At 42.7% G+C, this 21,258-nt stretch overlaps 1 protein-coding gene across 3 annotated transcripts in view; it reads left to right on the top strand.

Moving 5' to 3' along the window:
- Positions 1-2,729: 2,729 nt before the first annotated feature.
- The window catches only part of RSPO2 (R-spondin 2), a 143,677-nt gene continuing 125,148 nt past the window's right edge, over positions 2,730-21,258 (top strand). The window contains exons 1-2 of one of the 3 annotated variants that reach the window (XM_077846963.1): positions 2,730-3,064; positions 3,713-3,977. In XM_077846963.1, coding sequence (XP_077703089.1) covers positions 3,884-3,977 — 94 coding nt within the window. In that variant the 5' untranslated portion in view covers positions 2,730-3,064; positions 3,713-3,883. Of the gene's footprint in view, positions 3,065-3,201; positions 3,329-3,371; positions 3,978-21,258 lie in introns of those variants that run through there. The other 2 variants (XM_077846962.1, XM_077846964.1) reach the window with 2 other exon arrangements.

The following is a 21,258-nucleotide window of genomic DNA, read 5'->3' as shown; positions in this document are numbered from 1 at the left end:
TACACACACACACACACACACACACACACACATTCACATTTTCTTGATAAGCACAACATATCTCTGGAGGTATACTTAAAACCTGGAAGGTTATACCCAAATAACTGGTTGTCTCTGAGGAGGAGAATTGGGTGGCTGGCAGAGAGCCTTTTCCTTATATCTTCTTTTTTAAGGATTGAATTTTAGCTGTATCAATGAGCTACAAGCTGGGAAAGTAAAGTGCACAAGTTGCCTTCCATCTATAACATCATTCCCTAACTCTGCCCTTACTTGACCTTCTCTATCGCCAGTGAGTGGTATGAAGTCAATCTCACCAGTATGTTTCTCTGTAAACAGACACCAGGCACATATCTATTTATAAAGCTGGTTTAATGAAACCACCATTTAAACTCAGTTTGATGAAAAAGTCCACTGAGTCTCCAAGATGGAGAAACTGTGAGCTGTGAGGCTCAACAACAACACATTCAGAGTTTAGAAATGAAAGGAAGCAGAAATATGGGATTAAAGTTAATGATAGTTTAGGATCTGCTAGGGTTGTATTTTTTAGTAGCAAGAACATTCCTGGGTTCTTGAAATCAGGAAAAATATTCAGTGAATAGCAAAAAAAAAAAAAAAAAAAAAGTCTGCATTATCAACAAAGTAGCCTCTAAGAGATGAAGTATGTGGGCCTCTACGTACCCCAAGAACTAAGTGTGACAGATTTTGGAGGTTCAGTGGTATCCTCTAAAAAGCAGAGACAGACCAGGAGCGAGCATAAGAACAAAGGAATTAAGGCTCTTCTCCCAGAGCCTATTCTTGTCTTAAGAGCAACAACCAAACTTCAGCAGAAATGGTGCTGTTAAAATTCTTTTTGTTTTTTTAAATGAAATTGATCTAGTTGTTCACTAAACTGAAAAGGATCTCGGGCTTTAAAAAATTCCAACTGTGCAACCTAAACGATTGAAATTATGGAAAGTAATCTTCAAAGGCAGAAGGTTGAAAGTGGCCTGTAATTTAACTAATGAATGGCATCTTTCTACACTGAAAATCTATCAATGATGAGTTTGTCTTCACCTGGGTTAGACCTCATAGAATCAAAAACTTCTTGATAGAAATAGAAAATTGATTGCCAACCAGAACATGGCAGAGATGGAAGAGATTTTGTTCTAATTTCCTGAGAATACTGCCAAGGAAACTAAGATGCAGAAAACTGCCAAAAGTGACCTTAGGTGGTTAGTGGTACAGTTATATCTACTTAGTCTTGTGCTCATTTTGCCCTTAAATATTTTAAAAGAAAAAAATTAATAAATATTCTAAAAGACACTGATAACCACTGATCTTGAAGGGGTCTCAAAGTTGTACAGAAAGACAGCTTTATTAGAGAAGTCTTTATTCTCCTATGCTTTTAACTTCTTTAGAAGTACAATAAATTTGGTGTGTGCCTCATATGAGTGGTATTTATGATGAGGGAGGAATATCTACTGGAATATCGAGCCATCATGCTAAATGCTAGGCCACTCCCTACGCTGAAATGTTTCCAATTGCTTCCAATTCTGTGATAAAAATCAAAGACTCTGAAAGCTGAGAAACAGATCTACTATTCCTGCAATGTGTTTTGTCAACTCTTTTTGTGCCCTGTGGGCCAGTCTCAGGGGCTGATTTTTCTTATCTAGGAAATGGGACCAGTGACCTCAACTCAGATTTATCTTGGATGTTCTCAGGCATGCATAAAGGAAACAACATTGAAATTCTTAGCACATAAATATCGTTACGTAATAGTGATGTCTGTAAAAATAGTTATGGATGGACAATAATGGAACAGTTAATAAACATGACTATCCCAATAGTCTTATTGTTTCAACATGATTATCTCAAGTTTCTAAATTTCTGAAAATCTTTGACACTGAAAGCATAGAGAAGGAAATTTCAGGGGTATGAAATGCTAGCATATGGTCATATCTACAAATATACTGCCATGGTTAGCAGAAAAAAAAAAAAATCTTACCTTTGCCTAAGGAGTAATTACACTCATTTGAACAGAAATGAGGTCAGGACAGAAGATTTCAACACAATGAAATTAAGTAGCAACAACAACAACAACAAAATCCAGTAGCATCAAGTGTATGCCATGTAACACTTTGTTAAACAGTAGTCCCCCAAACTAGAGCACCCAGAGGTTTAAATCAGGGAGTCTCTGAGGGTGGAGAGAGGAAGATTATGACTGAGAAATAGTTGAGTGGAAAGTGAACTTTTGTTTAAAGCAGCAAGGTCCCAATTTCTTGAGTCCTGCAGGCAGAGGACCACAGGTTATTCCATTTTCCTGGAGAAGAAACGAAGTCAAGAAATAACACTTCCGAGGGTAAGCAAAAGCTATCGGAAATGCCCCTTTCACTCCCTACACTGAGGGCTCGCTTTGATTTCAGCCGTGCTAACAGATCTTCCCATAAAACAAAGCCGAGACGTCAACTAAAAAGTGGCAGAGGTGTGGTGTCTTTCGGGCTGCGGCTCAAGTTCAAACTCCGCCCGTCTGAAGCAGCGATCCCCGGCGGGGAGCCCGGGAAGGATGGTCTAGGAGAGGCCACCAGTCAGATCCTCCCGCGGGAAGGTCAGGGCCGGGGTTGCAACCGGTTCCCCGAGCGCCCGAAATAGACGCGGGGGGGGGGGGGCGGGGGGTGAAGTCAGCCGGGCTCCCCCGCCCAGCGCAGACCCGGGGCGCCCCCGGCTCCGCCACTCTCGGGTTCGGCCGCGCACTCCAGGAAAGCCCGGAGGGGACTTGCTGGGGTTGGGCTCGCTGGAAGCTGTCAGCGCTCTTTAGGACCTCAGGGAAACCCGAGAGTTTCTGGCTTTAGGACCCAGGAACTCCGAGGCAGCCCGACTCAGATGCCTTGGACCACAGCACCACCTACTTATAGAAGCATCCCGAGCCTCCGCCGCGCTGCATCTCCGTCGGAAAGTGCGCTCGCCACATCCCTGCGGCTTCGCGGGACCGCTCCGTCTCGCACAGCTTGGACAGGGGGAGATCCTCGCTGCGGGTGGCTGCGGAGTGGGAGCCGGGAGGCCGCACAGCGGCATAGGGACCTCGAGAGTGAGTGCGGTCGCGCCGGTCGCCCGAGGACCGCACTCCCCGGCGGGGACGCAGCATCCCCGAGGCTGCCGACGCGCCCGCCCGCCGCTCCTGCTCGGGCCCCGCCGGCCCCGGGCGCCGGGGGCGCGCTGCCTACCCGCGGGGGCTGCGGGCGCTCCCGGGGCCGCTCGGCAAACTTTTCCCCGGCCCACGTGCTAGCGGGGCGACCTGCTGCCCCGGCCCGGGATGGAGCGCCGCGCCTAGGCACGCCGCACCGCCCGAGCCGTAAGTGCCACGGTAGGCGACCCGCGCCCGGCCACCGCGGCCGCGGCGCTCGGCTACCCGCCGTGGGACCTTGGACCTCGGGGGGCTCCTTGAACCCTGCGCCCTTGACGCCTTTGGAGCGCTTTCCTTTCCCTGGACCGGCCGCGCAACGCGCCTGCTTCCCCGGGTGGGAGCCGGTAGCTGCGCAGAGGTTGCCAATTCATTGATTGTAAAGCACCTTCCCCTCCTCGTCGCCGGCAGCTGTGCGCTCGGGTTAGACCGCCCCGCGGCTCGTGCCCGCCGGTGGGTTCGCGCCCCTCCCTCCCCTTCTTAAGTCGGGACGCGCGTAGAGGCAGCTGCCTCCCCGGGGCTCCCTCCACGCTGTTTCTCCTCCTCGTCTCCCAGGTTCACGGGGTGAGCGATGCTGACCGCGCCGAACTGACCACCGCGGCCCCCCGGGCTAGTGGCCCCTCGCCCTCTGCGTCGTCCCTGGCCGCGCGGTGGGCGCCGGCTCCTCGGATGAGCTCTCCAGTTCCCCGGCTTTGAGAGGCGCCTCTCCCCCGCCCGGCCGCCCAGATGCAGTTTCGCCTCTTCTCCTTTGCCCTCATCATCCTGAACTGTATGGATTACAGCCACTGCCAAGGCAACCGATGGAGACGCAGCAAGCGAGGTGAGTCCTCCTCCGCGCGAGGTGCGTGGGGCCGCGCCGGGGCTCCCGAGGCCCCGCAGGGCGCACGGTGCCCTCCTGCCCGCTCCCGCGCGCCGCCGCTCTGCACCCCTGGGCCCTGAGCTCGGCAGAACACGGTCTTTTCTGGGCTCGGAAGGCGCTGCGAGCCGGCGCGAGACGTGCGGGGAGCCGGGGGAGCCCCGCGGGCGCTCCGGGCCGAGTGGTGCGGGCCGTACCCCCCCCCCCCCCGTTCGCTGCCGCGCTTCTACTCCTGAACCCCTGTCTCTCGCTCCCATTTCTTATCCGGCATCCGTTTCTAGTTCTTCTAGTTCTTCTTTGTCTTTCCAGTCCTCTTAACCGTCTTCCCTGTAGCGCATCTCTACCTTTCCCACTCACGTGCGCCCCGGATCGCTTTGAACACGGCCTAGCACTGTGGGTGTGGGTGTGGGGGGGGACTGGGGGAGAGCGAGTGAGAGCTGGGGAGGGGTACCAAGTCAAGGTGGAGGACCTGCATTTATAGGGAAGGGGCAAAAGTAATGTCTCTGGAACCTAAGACTGCGTGGGATGACTTATTGAACTTTTTTGCACTGATCAGCAACTTGTACGCAGGTTTTCTGGGGAGCGCTGGCGTGCAGAGTGATGTTTCGGGGACCGGCCTGACTTTGCTCTCTCCATACGCTTTCTGTTCCCAGTGAAGTTCACTTCTGGCTTTTTAACCGCTCCCTCAATCTCCATCACTTGTGTGCGCTGCGGGGAAGGCAAGTGGAAGCCTCCAGAAAGATTTCAGAGAAGGAGCTTTCAGGCAGATTTACTGTGCGCCTATTTCTGAGTCCTGCTGTGGCTGCAGCTAATCCAGCTGCATTTTAGGGGAAGGAAGGGTCTTCTGGGGAATTTAAACCCAGCTCCAACACACGCAGTCCGCGCATCGCCGCGCAGGGAAGGTGCCCAGCAGCCCCTGGGAAACTGTCTTCCTCTAGCAATTTGGACTTGCGCACGGTTAGAATTTGTCTTGAAGTGAACAGATTCTGACTTTTTTTTCCTTTCTTTCCTCTGGGATATAAAAGTTTCACTCGACCTGATATGTTTAGAACTCGTCTTACGGAATCCCGGCCCGGCACCCGGATTTCGGGGATCGCTCTTCTCTCCCTAACTTTTCATAGCTTTTTAGGACCTCGTTAAGCTGTTGTCACCTACCCGCGGGGCTGGCGATTGGCGGCGGAGCTCGGGGTACCCGGTGGTGTGCGACTTCAGTAACCTCTGCTCTCCCATCGACGCTACAGAGGTTTAAAAAGTCTACCCCCTTTCTCTTTTTTTCTCATGTCTGACATTTGGGAAGTGCGTATTTTCAGAAATCGTTTCGCATAAAAATGCTAGGGAGGAATTTCTTCCCAGAGGCCGTGAAAGTTAAATATCGATCGGAGTCTTGAAAACGTCCTTCTCCATCTCCTCCTCCAGGCCTCCCCCCCACCTGCTCCTTTCTCCACTTGGTAATTTCTTTTGAGGTATTACACTCAGATCTGGCAATTTTTGGTTACACAGTGGTCAAAAGTGTTTGGAGAAGATTTATCTCCTCTTGACAGCACAAGGTGCTTCTTGGTTGGGGGAAAAAAAAAACGGAGATGCTTAGAGTTTGTGCAAAGATAGAAATTCCTACGACGCTTTGCCAGGTGGTTGTTTATGAGAGGACCGAGCCATTTCGTGAGGTCTTCCTGCTCCCCGCTGCCGGTCCCCTCGGGCCGGGCGTGGCGGAATCTAACCTAAGCGTTTGGGTAGAACTTGACCCCGCGGTGCCGCTTGATGGGGGGCGCTGCAGCACTCCTGCGGCCAGAAGCGGTACTGCACGCTCTTCCCGGCAGGGCCATCTCTCAGGTTGGCCCTGGGCCGCCTTAGGTATCGGACACAAAACCTATTCATTTCAAAGCTGCTTTGGCAAAATCTCCTAGCAATTACCCTCCATATCCTCAAGTGCTGACACTGAGAAACCCAATTCTAAAGTGTGCAATAGTCCCTTTTGCCAAACCAACCTTTCGGATTTCGATTTAATAGAATTCCACCACTTTCAACTATGTGTAAATTGGTAAGGTTGTGTTTGAAAACAACCACCACCAAATTCTAATCAAAGTTTGCATTTTCCCCCTTTTCTTAACAGACGTCCCTTCCCAAGTTCCAAGTTTCTGGCTAAAATAACTACGGTTTTTAAAAGTGACCACACTATCTGTGCCAACAAAGGATATACTGTGTTTTTAATTAAAAGTGGAACTACTTGAAGGCCTGGCTAGACAGCGTAGGGTGATAGTAGCTTTTCTGCTTTGCAAGGAAGCTTAAGGATTGCATTGTGCTAGTATTGAAATGAATAGAGATCTAACTCAGGTTGTGTGAATTGTCCCTCTTCACAAACTTAAGCTGGTTTTAATTGATCTCATGTCCACTGATTGATTCTACACCAATTGTTGCGCATACCAAACAATTGCCTTTCCCAAAGGAGATTGATTTAAATTAGTTCCTTGGTGAATGCTTGACCACTAGCCAAATCATGTCAGCAGTGACAGTTGACATGCTAGAGCCTATTGTGGTACCAACATTTCCCCTTTTCCTTTTGTTTTGGATAGTGGCAGTTAAATATTACTTTCTAGGGAGAAAAGTGATTAGTACCTTAAAAAAAAAAAGTGTTGTGGCTTAGAAGATCAGTTATTTTCTTGGCTTTGTGCTACTGTGGAGGCAGCAGTGATACCCGGATTAGTTAGGCTGATGCCTGCAAGCTGATTTTTTTTTTTTCCCTTCTATATTCCATCTGCAAATAATCAAACCTTCACTGTGGAGCATTCTCAGAACTCCTTTGGCTTTATGTTTAGTCTGCTCTATGATCTCAGATGCTCTATAATATCATTTTCTTAATGAAATAAAATTCTTGGCAGAGATTAGATAATTTAGTCAGTTAAAATCAATTGCATCCAGTTTGGAATAGAGAGCAAATGTATCCTTTAACTGTATGTTGTATTTCAAAATATAACCAGAAGGTTGAGAGAACATCAACCTTCCCTACTTTTGGCCACACCTAGTATTGGGGAGATCATCATAAACAACTCTGTCTACACTCTTTCTTCCCCTTTATTAGAAAACAAAATCCTAAAATAAAAATATATTTGATAACCATTAATAGGGCCTATGCCTCATTAATTTTTCTTAGGCACAAACACTAAGGAAAATCCTGTAGAGAAAAGGCACATGCCAACTTTTTGAAAAACTGTTTGACAACTCACATTTTGTCTAAACAGTGACAGTTGGAACTCGGTGGCCCTCTCATCCACCCTCTCATTCAAAAGCATGGTCATTATTAGCTACTGTTAACCCTGGCTGCCTGTACCTGTCTTGGAACCACTTAGGATTTATTTGTATGGTAAACTAGGTAGACTTGTTTCATTTTTTTGGAATGGTTGTAAGACACATTTCAGGCTGAAGGACTGAGAGGCGGAGACCAATCCTAACTTTATCATGTTTTGTGGGATTTCTTGAGTTTAGTATGAAGGGACTAACTTTTCTATCTCCTTCATTCTGTTTATATGCCCAATTACATTTTAACTGGGATCTATGAAAACCTCTATGATAACACTGCTTAAAAAAATAGTAAGGCCCAGATATGTAATTGGTGTTTCTAGTGGTTGGATGGGAGGGGGCATAATATGACAAATGTTTCCTGCCTTGTCTTTTCCATAGCAAAGCCTCAGCTTCTCCTTCCATAACCTCTCATTTTCCCTAAGATTAGATTTGGCTTCTTCTGTGAAACTGAAGTGTTGATCACAAACAGTGTGGTATGTTTCTGGTAACTGAGGTTGGTGAAAAACCTAAATATTTTCTCTTTAATGCTATAGGGCTAAATAAAAATTTAATGGAGAGATTTGGAGATATGTGCCTTTACAAGTACCGTTAATGATTGCTTATTTCTCATTGGTCTTCTTTCGGAAATACAGATGACACATGGAATATATTTACCTACACTTACGTGAGAAAGCTTTAAAATACATCTTGTGTGTTACCTTTTTTTTAAAGTTCGAGTATTTCAGAAAATCTCCTGTGATGTTTAACTTTGCATATAAATATTCTCTTCCGTTAATGGGCTGTTTTGTTCTTCTAGTAGAACTCTGAGTTTTTCTGTCTAGTATTTTACCAGTGCACAGAGGTTGAAAAACTGCTGCGTCTCAACCAACCTTTTATTCTACTGAAATTTGGAAGTGATTCAGAATAGGTGATGTTCCCCCAGGCCTCCATTTAATTCTGGCTTTATCTGCTTATAAATCCAGCTTGGGTAGCATCCAATTTTGCAGAAATCACAAGTTGGAAATGACATTTCTAATTCCCTAATGCAAAACCACCTCTTGATTTATTAAGACTAACTGGCCAGTTTATGGATTACCCAGGATACTTTTTACTTCATTCCTTCCAACTGACTGTCTTTTAAGCTCCCCCCCCCCTTTCGCCCCCGAGGAATAAGCAGTCTTACCCCTCCTAAGTGCAGGAAATAAATGACCGACAATCATTTGATATAACGCCTGATAACTACTTTGCTAAAACGGGGTGATAAACCCTGGGATGAAAATAGTTTTGAATTTCCTTTTTTCTCCCCCAATTTTCCCCCATTTTTCTCATCTGCAGCAATCAAGGATTGATTGTAGGTATAGTGTTGCATGTCCATATTCCTACACTTTCATAATTTAAAATATGGAATTATATTTAATTCCATAAATATGGAATTTTATTTGGAATATGGAATTTATATGGAATAAATATGGAAGGTTCTAGTTAATGCTGAAGAGCACACATAATGCATATAATTCGGCATACCTTCAGGAAGGGATATATACGTGTACAGGTGTATGTGTATTCGTGCGTTTGGGGAGAAAGGGGTTGGAGATAGTAGGACTATGGGGATTAGATCCTTGGAACTAAAAAGGATTTTCAGTCCTCTTTCCTATTCTCTTGTCTTAGCTTAGATGACAGGACCAGGAACGGATGGGAGAGGGAGAATAATTAAGGAGAGTATGCTTTTATTCCTCCCAAGGGCTGCCCCCACCTGTTCTTCTCTTCTCTAGGACCTTTCCATGCCAGTCACCTTTTTTTTTTTTTTTTTTAAAGATTTTATTTGTTTGTGAGAGAGACAGAGAGGCAGAGACACAGGCAGAGGGAGAAGCAGGCTCTGTGCAGGGAGCCCGATGTGGGACTCGATCCCAGGTCTCCAGGATCACGCCCTGGGCTGAAGGCAGCACTAAACCGCTGAGCCACCCGGGCTGCCCCAGTCACCCTCTTTTAAAGGATGCTGCTCCCCGTGAATCCTAAAATTCTTAATTTTCTTCTTCCTCCCATTGCTTTCCAATCTCTTCCCTTTTCCTTCACTTGTACCTTTACCTTCTATTGATTGATAATCCTGTTCCATTCACCCTTTAATCAGTTACAACTGGGCTTTTGCATCTGCCACTTTATTGAAAAGATTTTCCTAAGTGTTCTCCTTCTATTCACCTCATTGCGAGGCTACCAACCTCGCTGCAGTCCTCCCTGACTCCTTCCTCTGGAGATCTCCCTCCTTTGCAAAGAAAAATCTCTTCCTTTGACTAGTGACCTCATACTTTTTCTGCCTCCCCTATTCTGCTCATTTCTCTTATTTGGTCCTCTCATTCAGAGTAGGTATAGACCAGTGTTTCTTTTCCTCTGTTCTTTCCTTTGGGGGCTTCTTCCTTGTATCTTCAACTGTTACTTCCATGTAGAGTCCCTCAACACCAGCTCCAACTTAAAAGCTTTTTTTTTTTTTTTTTTTTTTTCTTTTCAGCTTCAGGTTCTATTACCTTCTGACTTCCCAGCTACTGCCCTATGGAGAGATAGGCCAAGCACCCTCATATACCGATACTCCGTTCCATGCATGTGTGAACTTGAAACTGCTATTGTCTTCTCTGCTGTTTTTCTGTTTATGAGGTTTGTAGGAGTCCAGCTGGGAAGCTTCCCTGTCGTCTTTGTCCTCCTTATTGCCTCTTTCATTGGCTCGATATGTCTTAGCACATCTACCTTGGAAATGTTTATCTCCCCCTCATTCTTTCCATCCCAGAAGGTACTGCCTAGCTCAGACCCTCACGGACTCCTCCTCTCCCAGCATCTATTTCTTCTTCACTCCATCCCTTGAGGCTGCCCTGTTGAATGCTCTTCTACCACGGATCTGATCATAGGACTTCTGTTCATAAATCCCAACTCCCCCGGGGTCTCCATACTGACTGCAGACTAAGTGCCAGCCTCTTTGGCGCTGCATTCAATGCTTTCCCCACCACCTAGTGGCAGCTCATTTCCAATTTTCCACCACCCTGGAAGGGCTACGCGCGTAAGCTTTACTGGATTACTTCACTTCCAGGCACACCATGTGTTTTGAGTCTTTTAAGTTGTTGAGCCATCTGATGGTGTTCAGCTGAAGTCACCCCCTCTAGGAAGCCACCCCCACTCCCTGGAATTTTCTGCCTTTTTTTTTTTTTTTTTTTTTTCCTGAAGCCAGAATCAATTATTCCCTCATAACTTTCTCAGCCTTCTGTGCAACTCTTAAAGCATGCTCTCATTTTCCCTTTTATTCTGGTTATTTTGCCAAATGCCCTATCCTTATCATATTTCAAACTCTGGGGCAGAGCTTCGGCAGTTCATCTTTATATCCCCAAAGCAGGCCTAACAGAGTGCTTCTCTACAAGTTGTGGCTAAACAAAAAGGCCTTGATGATGAGATTTTGTTTGCCCTTAAAATAATTTTGGTGATTTAAGTTTCAAAAAACAAAAGTTCTAAGTTCTTTATGCATAGTCGACATTTGTATGGATTATTAGATAGTAGGTATAATTTCATTATTTGCTATTCTTTAAAGTTTAAAGACCAAAAACATTGAGCTATAAATCCTCCCCCAGTCTAGCCTTCATTCTGAAGTCTTTTCTGATAATCTTCAGAATTTCGTAGAGCACACTAGTGTTTGTTGGTGTATCTGTATACTAGTTTATTTGAATGATAGAACACCCCACCTGGCAGAGAGAGCTTGGGGCAGGGAAGGGGAAATTCTGGGGTGGGGTTAATCTATATCTTAAAAGCACTTCTAGAGAAAGGGTCAACCAGGGATTTTTTCATCCCCAAACACTTGGCCCATGTGAATAATCATTTAGGGGGAATAAAAGTTGTATTTCTCTTCCTAAAAGGCAATTATATTAATAACCCATATTGTGCAGGAAAAGCCTTCAATCTGCATTCTTGTGTTCGTGATGTTAGTGTCCCATAACTGTGCAGACATATTTGTGAGAAATGTGGGTGTGTGTGAGAGGAACAAGTCTGTAGGTATCAATAGATGACCTAGTTTTTTCCCTTTTTTTTGTATAGTGCCTTTTGGGAGGGCATTGACCTTTCATTATTTGGAGAAGGTGCAACCAGTTTGTAGGCATTGGAAGGTGAAATGTTATATTAAGAACAAATGGTTAGGGGCGCCTAGGTAGCTCAGTCAGTTAAGTGTCTGCCTTTGGCTTGGGTCTTGATCCCAGGGGCCTGGGATAGAAGCCTATGTCAGACTCCCTGCTCAGTGAGGAGTCTGCTTCTCCTTCCCCCTCTGTTGCTTCCGCACTTATGCTCCCCTCACCATTGAATAGATAAAAATCTTAAGCACGAAAAAACAAAAAAACAATAACTAAGTTAAATGAAAAATAGCTAGAACCAGTAGAATGCAATCCTCCTGAACTCCCTGCCTCTCCTGCATGCATTATGTGTCCAACATAACTGTTCATTCAAAAAAATCCCCTTTTGAAACCATTCCAAAGTTCTTTGAACCACGGACTTCTACTGAGCCTCAGAACTTCAACTCCTAATTGTGCTAATAAATTAACTGATAACTGAAGGCTGAATAGGTGGGGGTACCTGAAGTGTAGGACTGAAAGTGTGATCTGGTTACGAAAATTTTTTTGCATACTTGTATTGCTAAATTTTTTGACCATTGTTTTAAGATGATTTTTGTATATGAATTTTAGGAATACCAGTAGCCAAAACAAATGTGTGTCTGTAGGTGTGTGGTTATGCAGATGTGTGTGTCACCCTGTGTGTAGAGGGGTGTGTGTGTGTAATTTTATGTATACTCCTGTAGATGTTATACCATCATAACTAGAATAACCAAGATTAGAGAAAAGCTATTAAATATTCTTTTTCTGTTAAAATGTAGAGAAACTAATTATAAGTAGTTTGCTTTCTTACCTAGTTGCTTGGGGAAAACCCTTAAAATTCATTTAAGATCTTTGAGTTCTCATCACTTGAAGGCTATCAAGGGCACTTAGAGTTTAGTTAGCACATTTCTTTTGAGCAGGGTTTCTTAATTTGGGGTCCAGAGAGGGAACCAAGGTTTTTGTGAGCCCCCTGAAACTAAAGCAAAACCTTTTTTTTTTTTTTTTTTTAGGGTATAGAGAGAGGATCTAAAGCTCTCACTGAAGTCTCAAAATGGCCATAGTTCATCTGTTTCCTTCAATAGGTTAAGGAGCATTGGTTAAAGTAATAAGAGGTAGACCTTCTTAACTAGCCTGATGCCAAATGGCTGCTCCAAATTGATAAACACATTTGTTTTTTAAAATCTTATTTTCCAGGTAGTAGGTTTCCAGCTATTTGCCATGTACATATTACACAGTATGAGGGAACATCAGAAGCACTATCTCAAGATTTATCTCTGTAAATAATTACTTGGCTAATGATCCATTACTCAAAGACAATGGATGTTTAATTCTCTCCGCTCCTCTAAAAAGTTTGTAGAAGCACCAAATATACAGAATAAGGGGGTTTTGTTAAAACCCTCTTCTCATATGGTCTAATTTTACCTCATTAATAAAACAGAATATAGGGTTTTTAGAAATTGCTGTTGTGATTTCTCAGCTGATGACATATGCTAGCATTGACAGGACTCCTATATATTGCTCAACAGGCTCACAGATTGGTCAGAACCAGCCTGAACACTCTTCAGGTCAAGGGGGCTTCTGCTAGGTGTTTGCTGCTGGGTCAGCGTATCTTATAATTATTCTACTAGGATGGCCTTCATGTCTCCCCTATCGCTGGATACAACTTGCCAATTTGGCAATTAGAACTCACAGACCGATAGAGGGCACACTTTACATTCTTTTCCTGCTGCTTTGTTCTCTGATGTTCTGTTGGATGTGTGCTTACTTTGCTTTGTCCCGTTGGTTCAGGTGAGAAAACGCCTGTGCTTTCTCTAGTAAGATTAATGTTGTGATCATCTTGATATCCACACAGAAAGGGAGAAAAAAGGAACAAATAAAGAGCTTTCGGCCTTACTGGGGGCATTTCTGATTTGGGTCCCTAATCCTTTTGACAAAGCCTCACCAAAAGGCAAACTTAACCAACCTCGAAGTTTTAAGATCTGTGAGATAAAGATCCTGTCAACTTAGAGGTGGATTCCAGCTTCTAAGTCACTTTGGAAAACATTAGCTTTATAAAGAAGGTTTTCCATAAAGTGCATACCTGAACCAGCTGGTAAAATTTGGAGTTGGCCAAAACAACTGCAAATTAATACTTGCCAATTAATTGTTTGCCACATTCTTTAATCTTTACGGAGAATGTCCATTTCTTTTAATCTCTTACATTTTTACCTGTTGAGAATAATGAAAGTGTCCTATATTTTGAAAATTCAAAAAAATTTTTTAAGGTTCTTTCCTCCTCATGTAATGAAGTCTGATGGAGGATTTAAAAAGTCTCTGGCTCCTTATTGTTCACCTTACCTGCTGTGTTTTAATGCCGCTGCCTTATAGATAAAAGCTGGCTTTTAATAGTGAGGGATTTGCATAATTAGGACCTTGCATATTTAACACCCCCCCCCCCCCCCACTAATTTTCAGTTGAGTTGAATCATGGTGGAATTAATATCCCTATGACCAGGTGTGAATCCTCTACCCATCCTGCCTCCCCCACCATAGTCTTTTGGGGTAACTATGACCCTACCATAGTCTTTTGGGGTAACTATGGTATTTTGTTTTTCACTACCATCATTGATGCTTGAAGACTGCACTGAATGGAAAACCTCTTGGCAGCCAGTGGATTGAGAAGAATTGCCCTTGGGGCTCCAAGTTTACCATCACTAGTTAAAAATTAAGATAATCCTGGTCTTTGACTTGTCATGCTCTCTGGGTAGTTCTTAGAGGTAGAAGAATACTTTGTTAAAATTAATTCTAATTTTTGATGCTTGAGTCTTGATGTTTTAGAGGTTTTTTGTTTTTGGAAGTGTTCTGTGTGCTTAAGGATCAGGTTTAAAGGGGAATTTTGGGGAACTCTTGAGTGTTCTCTGCAAATCGAAGATAAAAGGAAGTGGCAGAGAGCAGCTGTAGATTGGGTGAACAGAATGAGCAAACAAGCTTAAAATTTTTTTAAGGATCTAGAATATGTTTATGTTTTGCAAGAAGTTAAGGCCGTTCTATCCATAGTGTTCCTTCTACCAGTGAAAGATCGGTTGTGTCACTGTCCTTCCATCAGGTTTGTATAATAGAGGAACTTGGTTGAAGTTAGGAAACTAAGTAATTTAAAAACCTAAATGTTGTTTGATAATGGACAGCTGTGGTTCCCAGGAGCATGATTAGTGGGTTGAGGTTGGTTTGTTGTGGAGTTAGGGAAGCCATTGACCACAACTTATGCTGGTCCATAAATCCTGCAGTGGCTAATGTGATTCTTGACTGAATGATTTTTTTTTTTTTGTCCTGCCTTTAAATAATACTATTCTGTAAAGTGACCTAGGGCTTGGAAATTGTCCCTTGAAAACTGTCCAAAATTATGAATTTGGTGCAATGTAACTGTTCCCTTGGGCAGAAATAAAGTAGTCCTTTGCAACTGCTACTTGAAAGTGATTTTTGATTTGAAAGTGACTCAATACTAACTGTTGTAAAGGCTTTAGAAAGCTTCAAGTAGTCCTCTTTTTGTTGAGTTTTGAGAGTTTTTTAAGGAGATGGGAGAGCCCTAGAGAGGGGAAGATAGAGCAGGGACAAGATCACTCCCTTCTCAAGACTTGTGGCCTGTCATGTGGAAAAAAGGATGTGATTTATCCTAACTTTTGGAATTAGGGACAAAATGGAGGCTCCTAGGAAGTTACCAGCTGTATTTAGGACACTATCCATTAATGGAGGAGACCCTTTTTGGGTATTCAACCTCTGGAAATTGCCTTTTTCCCACAACAGGGTGTTTTAAAATTTTTATAACCAAGGGTATTAAAAGTGTTATAAAGCCAGTGACTATACTGAGTGTAGAGGGACCTCTAAAGACCATTCAAACTGTAAGAGCCACGATGAGCACATCTGTAATGCATCTGGCTTCTACTAGGTACTTAAATAGAAATTCTTGTTGACAACTATTGACTCAAGTTATAAGACTTTTATCTTTCTAAGAAGAATACTAAAAATTACTTAATTAGATTCTGTATCTCATGCCTCTGAGTCATAATTTTAAATGTTTGTAATAAACATTATAGATACTGAAGTTTAATCTGAATTCCTAAAAAAGGAAAGAAGACCTATTTCTCAATTTTTACGTGACCATGATGTCAATTTCTAGAATGCTTAATTAGAATAGAGCCAGATTTCAATGCAACTGTAGCCAGGTTGGGTTATGCCATACAAATATTTTGCTTTCTTGAATAGGTTTACTAGAAGATACGTGTTTGACAAAAACTTGTTAATAATAGGTTGTACTTAGGAAAGCAAAATAGGCTTTAAATCCTTTTGGGAAAGATAGGGAAATGCAGGTATATGATCAAATGTTACTGAATTATATTTGAAAGAGTGGTAAGTAATGGATTGTCTACTTTGAGGGACACCTGGTAAAGGATTCTTTCCTTGTTTGGAACAATATATTCTTCCCCTTCCCTCCCTTGCCTCCCCACCCCTCCTCTTCTTCAGATTTTGAGAGTGGGAGAGACAAAGATAGTGATAGAGCATGAGCAGGGAGCCTGCGGTAGGGCTTGATCCTAGGACCATGGGATCATGACCTGAGCCAAAGGCAGCCACTTAACTGACTGAGCCACCCAGGCATTTGGAACAGTATTTTCCTAATGATTAAGTTGAAGACAGCTGGTATTGCCAACCATACTTTTGCATGACATGAAGTTGGACAGGACATTTAAATGTTAGTTGATGGGTTAAAGAATGCTGATGGCTGGGCATGACACAGTGAATTTATGAATGAAATTTTAACAGAAAACAAATGTAGAGTTTTTCTCTTAAGATCAAAGAAGCAACTATAGAGGACTAGGATATTGGAGACAAGGGGTTATCATTGATTTTTGACTTATCCTCAGGTTTTGATGTGATACGGTTGCAAAAAAATAATTGGCTACATTAAGAGGAATATTTACCTAGATTGAAGAATGAGGCAGAGGAGGGTCTCCAGTCCACACCAGTGTTCTGTCCTAGATGTCCTTTTTAATTTTTTTTAAATTTTTATTTATTTATGATAGTCACAGAGAGAGAGAGAGAGAGGCAGAGACACAGGCAGAGGGAGAAGCAGGCTCCATGCACCGGGAGCCCGATGTGGGATTCGATCCCGGGTCTCCAGGATCGCGCCCTGGGCCAAAGGCAGGCGCCAAACCGCTGCGCCACCCAGGGATCCCCTAGATGTCCTTTTTAGAAGTGCATCAGCAGCACATAGTATAATACTGTATTGATTTCCTAGGGCTGCTGTAACTAAAAGAGTACCACAAACTAGGTGGCTTGAAAGACCAAAAATTAACTTCCTCACATTTCTGTGAGAAGCTAGGAGCCCAACATTAAGGGGTCAGCAGGTCCATGCACCATCTGAGACTGCAGAGGGGGGGCCCTTGAGACTTCTGGAAGCCCCAGATGTTTTTTAGCTGGTGGCTGCATAACTCCAATCTCTGCTTCATTTTTGCATGGCTGTCTCACTTCTGTGTTGGTCTCTGTTCCTTCTTACAAAAATGCCAGTTATATTGGATTGAGCCCACTCTAAAGACCTCATGTTAATTTGATTACGGTTGCAAAGGCACTATTTCTAAATAATTCTACATTCTTAGGTATTGGCGATTAGGACTTCATCTCTTTTGGGGGAACACATTTAATCCATAAACCTGTGCCAGGCCTTTAGGTTCTTTATGTCCTGATTTTCACAACACCCTGTGGAATAAGTATTAATTATACCTTAATTAGTATTAATGGCAATAGAAGTAGAATGATTGTGTGCGGCTGTCCCGCCTCTAATAGACTATGTACTGCATGTGCAGGATGATGTTAGCAGTATCCCTGGACTTGTGGACTTCTCCTTCCCTGGGGGAGAAGATGCTTTAGACATGGTTTATAGGGTTTGGACTAGGAAACCTCAAATTCTTTCTCACTTCTGGAGTTCTATGAAACTTCATGAATCCAAAGAATCACCTGAGTGGCGTTTATTTCTTTTTCAAATAACTATGAATCAAAGTGGCTTATTGTTCAGCTGAAGTTGAAAAATCCGTTTTACTGATTTCCTAGTGAAGTTGACTGAACTCCAAGGGCTGTAAGCACCCGTCATAGAACATTACTACAATCTTCATATTGTCCTACAGTACATTGCATTTGCTGTCAGAGGTGTTTTAAATTAGTTCCCTTTCACTTTTTGAGTGGCATCTAATATTGTTGTATTCATAGTCCTTTGCTATATATAAAGGGCTAGTAGCACATTATTTTAAATGTTCTCACATTTTACTTTTTTTTAAATTTATTTATTTGGGGGAGGGGTGGGTAAGAGAGAGACAGACAGACTTGATCCTAGAGCCGGGGGATCATGACCTGAGCCAAAGGCAAACACTTAACCAACTGAGCCACTCAGTTGCCCTGTTCTCCTATTTTAAATGTGAAAATTTTCAAACATACACAAAGGCAGAGAGGGTACATAAAACCTGTCCATACACCTGTCATTCAAACACTGAGATTTTGCCACACTTCATTTATTCTTTAGGGGTTTTTTAAACTTGTTTATAAAGCAAATCTCTATTATTATTTTTACCTTAAATATTTCTGAATGCATGTCTTACAAATATGGATATTTTCTTACTGAACCACAATGTCGTTAACATTGGTTAATTGGCTATTCCTTGGTAACCTCTCTTAATCAGTATGCAGTGAAACTTCAGCTGCCTCAGATATCTTTGTATAGCTGGTATGTATGGATCAGCATTCGCATAAAACCCACTCATTGTACTTGGTTGGTAGGTTCCTTGAGTTCCTTTGATTCTAGAGCTTCCTTCCCATGCCATTGACTTAATGGAGTTGGGGTGGGGGGAATCAGATCTATTTTCTGCAGAATAACCTAACATTCTGGATTTTTCTACTTGCTCTCTTATATGGGGTTGGGGGGGTGTCCTTTGACTTATTCCTTTATCTTTCACATTTTTGTAAACTAGAAGCTCACCTTGATTTAATTAGATTCAGATTCCACTCTTTCCGCTAGAACACTTCACAGGTGGTGCATGTGAATCCTACTACACCCCATCGGGAAGCTCTTGACATCCGTTGTGCCATTCTTGGTGATGCTAAGATGAATCCCTGGGTTCATGTGGTAACAGCCTGATCCCTCCACTTAAAGGTTCCCATTAACCTTTCACCTAATGGTTCCTTCCATTGTTTTTTTAATCATCACTTTCATTAGGTGTTACAAATTAGTTTTTTCCCCTAATTTTATCATTCCTTTGACATCTATTAGCTAAATTTCTATTAAAAGAACTGTTCTTTTTCAACCATAGATACTTTGTTACTATGAAACACAGTTCTTACAGGAAAAGCAGGCAATAGGTCTAATTCTTCCCCTTTAATTGCAAATGTTCAGAGGAAGGAGTTGGTGCATGTTTGGCTCACCCCGGGGTTAACTTCACTATGAACAAGTAAAATGTCTTGTGTCAGGCCATTGCCTGCTGTCAGATGGAGGAGGAGAAATCTTCCAGTAGTGTCTGCCTACTGAAACATGAGTGGTCAAATGACCTCAAAACAATCCTCTTGGCTACTGCTAACAGGAATGAAATGCAAACCTTCTGAAAAGCTGAACTCTATTAGACATCTTCTGATAATGTTTTCTGTTAACAGCTTTCAGAGAAGCTCCTGAATGAACATACGGTAGCTTCAGCCTCGTGTAATCTGAGGCTCATTGGGTAGAAAAACAGTACTTTGTGCTACTTAAACACTCTAAAGGCTTAGAAAGGGAGGAAGGAAAATATTTGAGGAGATCAACTGGATGTTGTAGGATACTAGGACGTCACATGAGAAGGCTAAAAGTTGCCCCAAAGCTTGACCTGAATGGCAGCTAGCTACTTAGAACATGTGCTCCAAAGCCATCGGTGGTAGCCTGTTGGCAGTTGTGCAGTCCTGACTTTGCAGGTGTATCGAGAATGGGTCTAGAGCTTCTGTCTTCTGTGGGTTAAGTTGTTAAAAAAAAAAAAAATTACTTCCTACTTAGGAGTTGCAGCTGGCTCTAATTACGGACTCTTTCCTATAGCCATTTAAACTTTGCTTGTTGCTACCAATCCAGTTAGTGTAGCTTTTATATTACTCAGTGATACCTAGAATATGTACAGTTAACAGTCTAGTGAAGTTGAAAATTTAATTCACAAAGGCCTATGAAAGAGATGGTATTAAATAGTCTGCTAGAAATTTTGAACGTAAGCAGCTTTAATACAAGGCTCACCAGAACAAACCTGTGGGGAGAACTAAACACTGTAGGTGTGTGCCTTTCTCACAGGTGAAGTCCCTTTGTGGTGCTGTGAGGAGCACAGAAAGTTTTGAGTCAAAGAAATTAGTTATATTGCAAGCCAAGAAAACAACCAGAATGCACCGAGCTTCTTTTACTAATAAAAGGTGGAGAATGATCTTATTTTTTTTCTTTAACCCCTTCAACTTGTATGTTTTTAAGGGAACAAATGAGCAGTATCCACTAATTAGGGCTAGTAGTTCATGTCTTTCAGACCCCATTTTTCTTTTATTGGGTTTTGAAAGTTATTTTGGTAACAAACCTCCCTCTTGTTGAGACATTCCGGTGTTTTGTCCTGGAAGCAAATGGTAAAGACTTGACACTTTATTTGTAGAAGCAGTTTACAAAACAACCAACCATGGAGGATTTCTTTCTAATAGAGTATACCTGACATACAATATCCTACTAGTTTCCGGTGTAGGAAGAGATTAACTATTAACTATTTTTATAATCACAAAATGATCCCCACAATAAGTGCAGGATTTTTATGATATATTATAACCATTACATTTATTGAGTGATTTGTGTGCCAACCGTAGTTCTTCATGCTACATTTTATCTTACTATAACCTTGAAGGTAGGATTTATTTTGCTAGCCATTTTATGGAGGAAGAATCTGAGGCATAGAGGGTAAATATTTTGCATAAGTTTACACAGCTAATAAATGTTAGAGCTAAAATTTCAGTCTAGGCATTTGGATTCCACCATGCTCTTAACCATCAAGATGGAAAGGTTAAGGCTTTTGATTTTACTGCTACTTGTTCTCCAGAGTGTTGCACTGATGCTAATTTGGTAGGTGGGTTGGGATGCTTATTGCCTTGAGCTTTTGGTTCTTCATATAAGAATCAAAAGTTTTAAATACATATGTGTTTATATATAATGTATATAAAATTATAATTTAAAACCTCCTGTTGGAGGGACACGTGAGTGGCTCTTCATTTCAGCTCCGGTCATGATCTTAGGGTCATGGGATCGAGCCGTGCATCAGGCTCCATGATCGGTGGGAGGGTGCTTGAGATTATCTCTCCCCTTCCCTCTTTTCTTTTTCTGTAAAATCTTTCTCTAAAGAAGCCTCTCCTTGTTGGACTCCTCTTGAATCCAAAGAAGCCTCTTCTTTTCCCCGAGAAACTCACTATTTAAATAGGGATATTCTTTTCCGGGCTCCACAAAACATTAATATCCATTTAGTAGCTTAAACTTCTATTTCTCATTTCTGAGCAATACCTTGCTTGGCATTCTATATGCCCCTCTTCCAGTATGTTTTTTGAGTCCCTTTTCCAAGTCTACAATGTTTTGTAGACCATTTGTTGCCTTCCTGAAACATGTTTGTAGGCTTCCAGTTGGTTTTTCCCGTGGGTGCTCAGAGGGATTACTTATTAAAAAAAAAAAAAAGTCAAAGCCTTTGCTTCTGCTACTTAAATACTTCAGAGATTTTTTGCTGCAAGAACACCCAAACTCCTTGCTGAGACTAAGGTTCTGTGTGACCTGGTTTCTGCTTATCTCTGACTCTCCTTTTGGTATCTCAGTCCTAT

Source organism: Canis aureus, chromosome 14 (assembly GCF_053574225.1).
Source record: "Canis aureus isolate CA01 chromosome 14, VMU_Caureus_v.1.0, whole genome shotgun sequence".
Lineage (NCBI taxonomy): Eukaryota > Metazoa > Chordata > Mammalia > Carnivora > Canidae > Canis > Canis aureus.
Note: the sequence above shows the minus strand (reverse complement) of the source record. Positions and strands in the feature narration are given on the sequence as shown.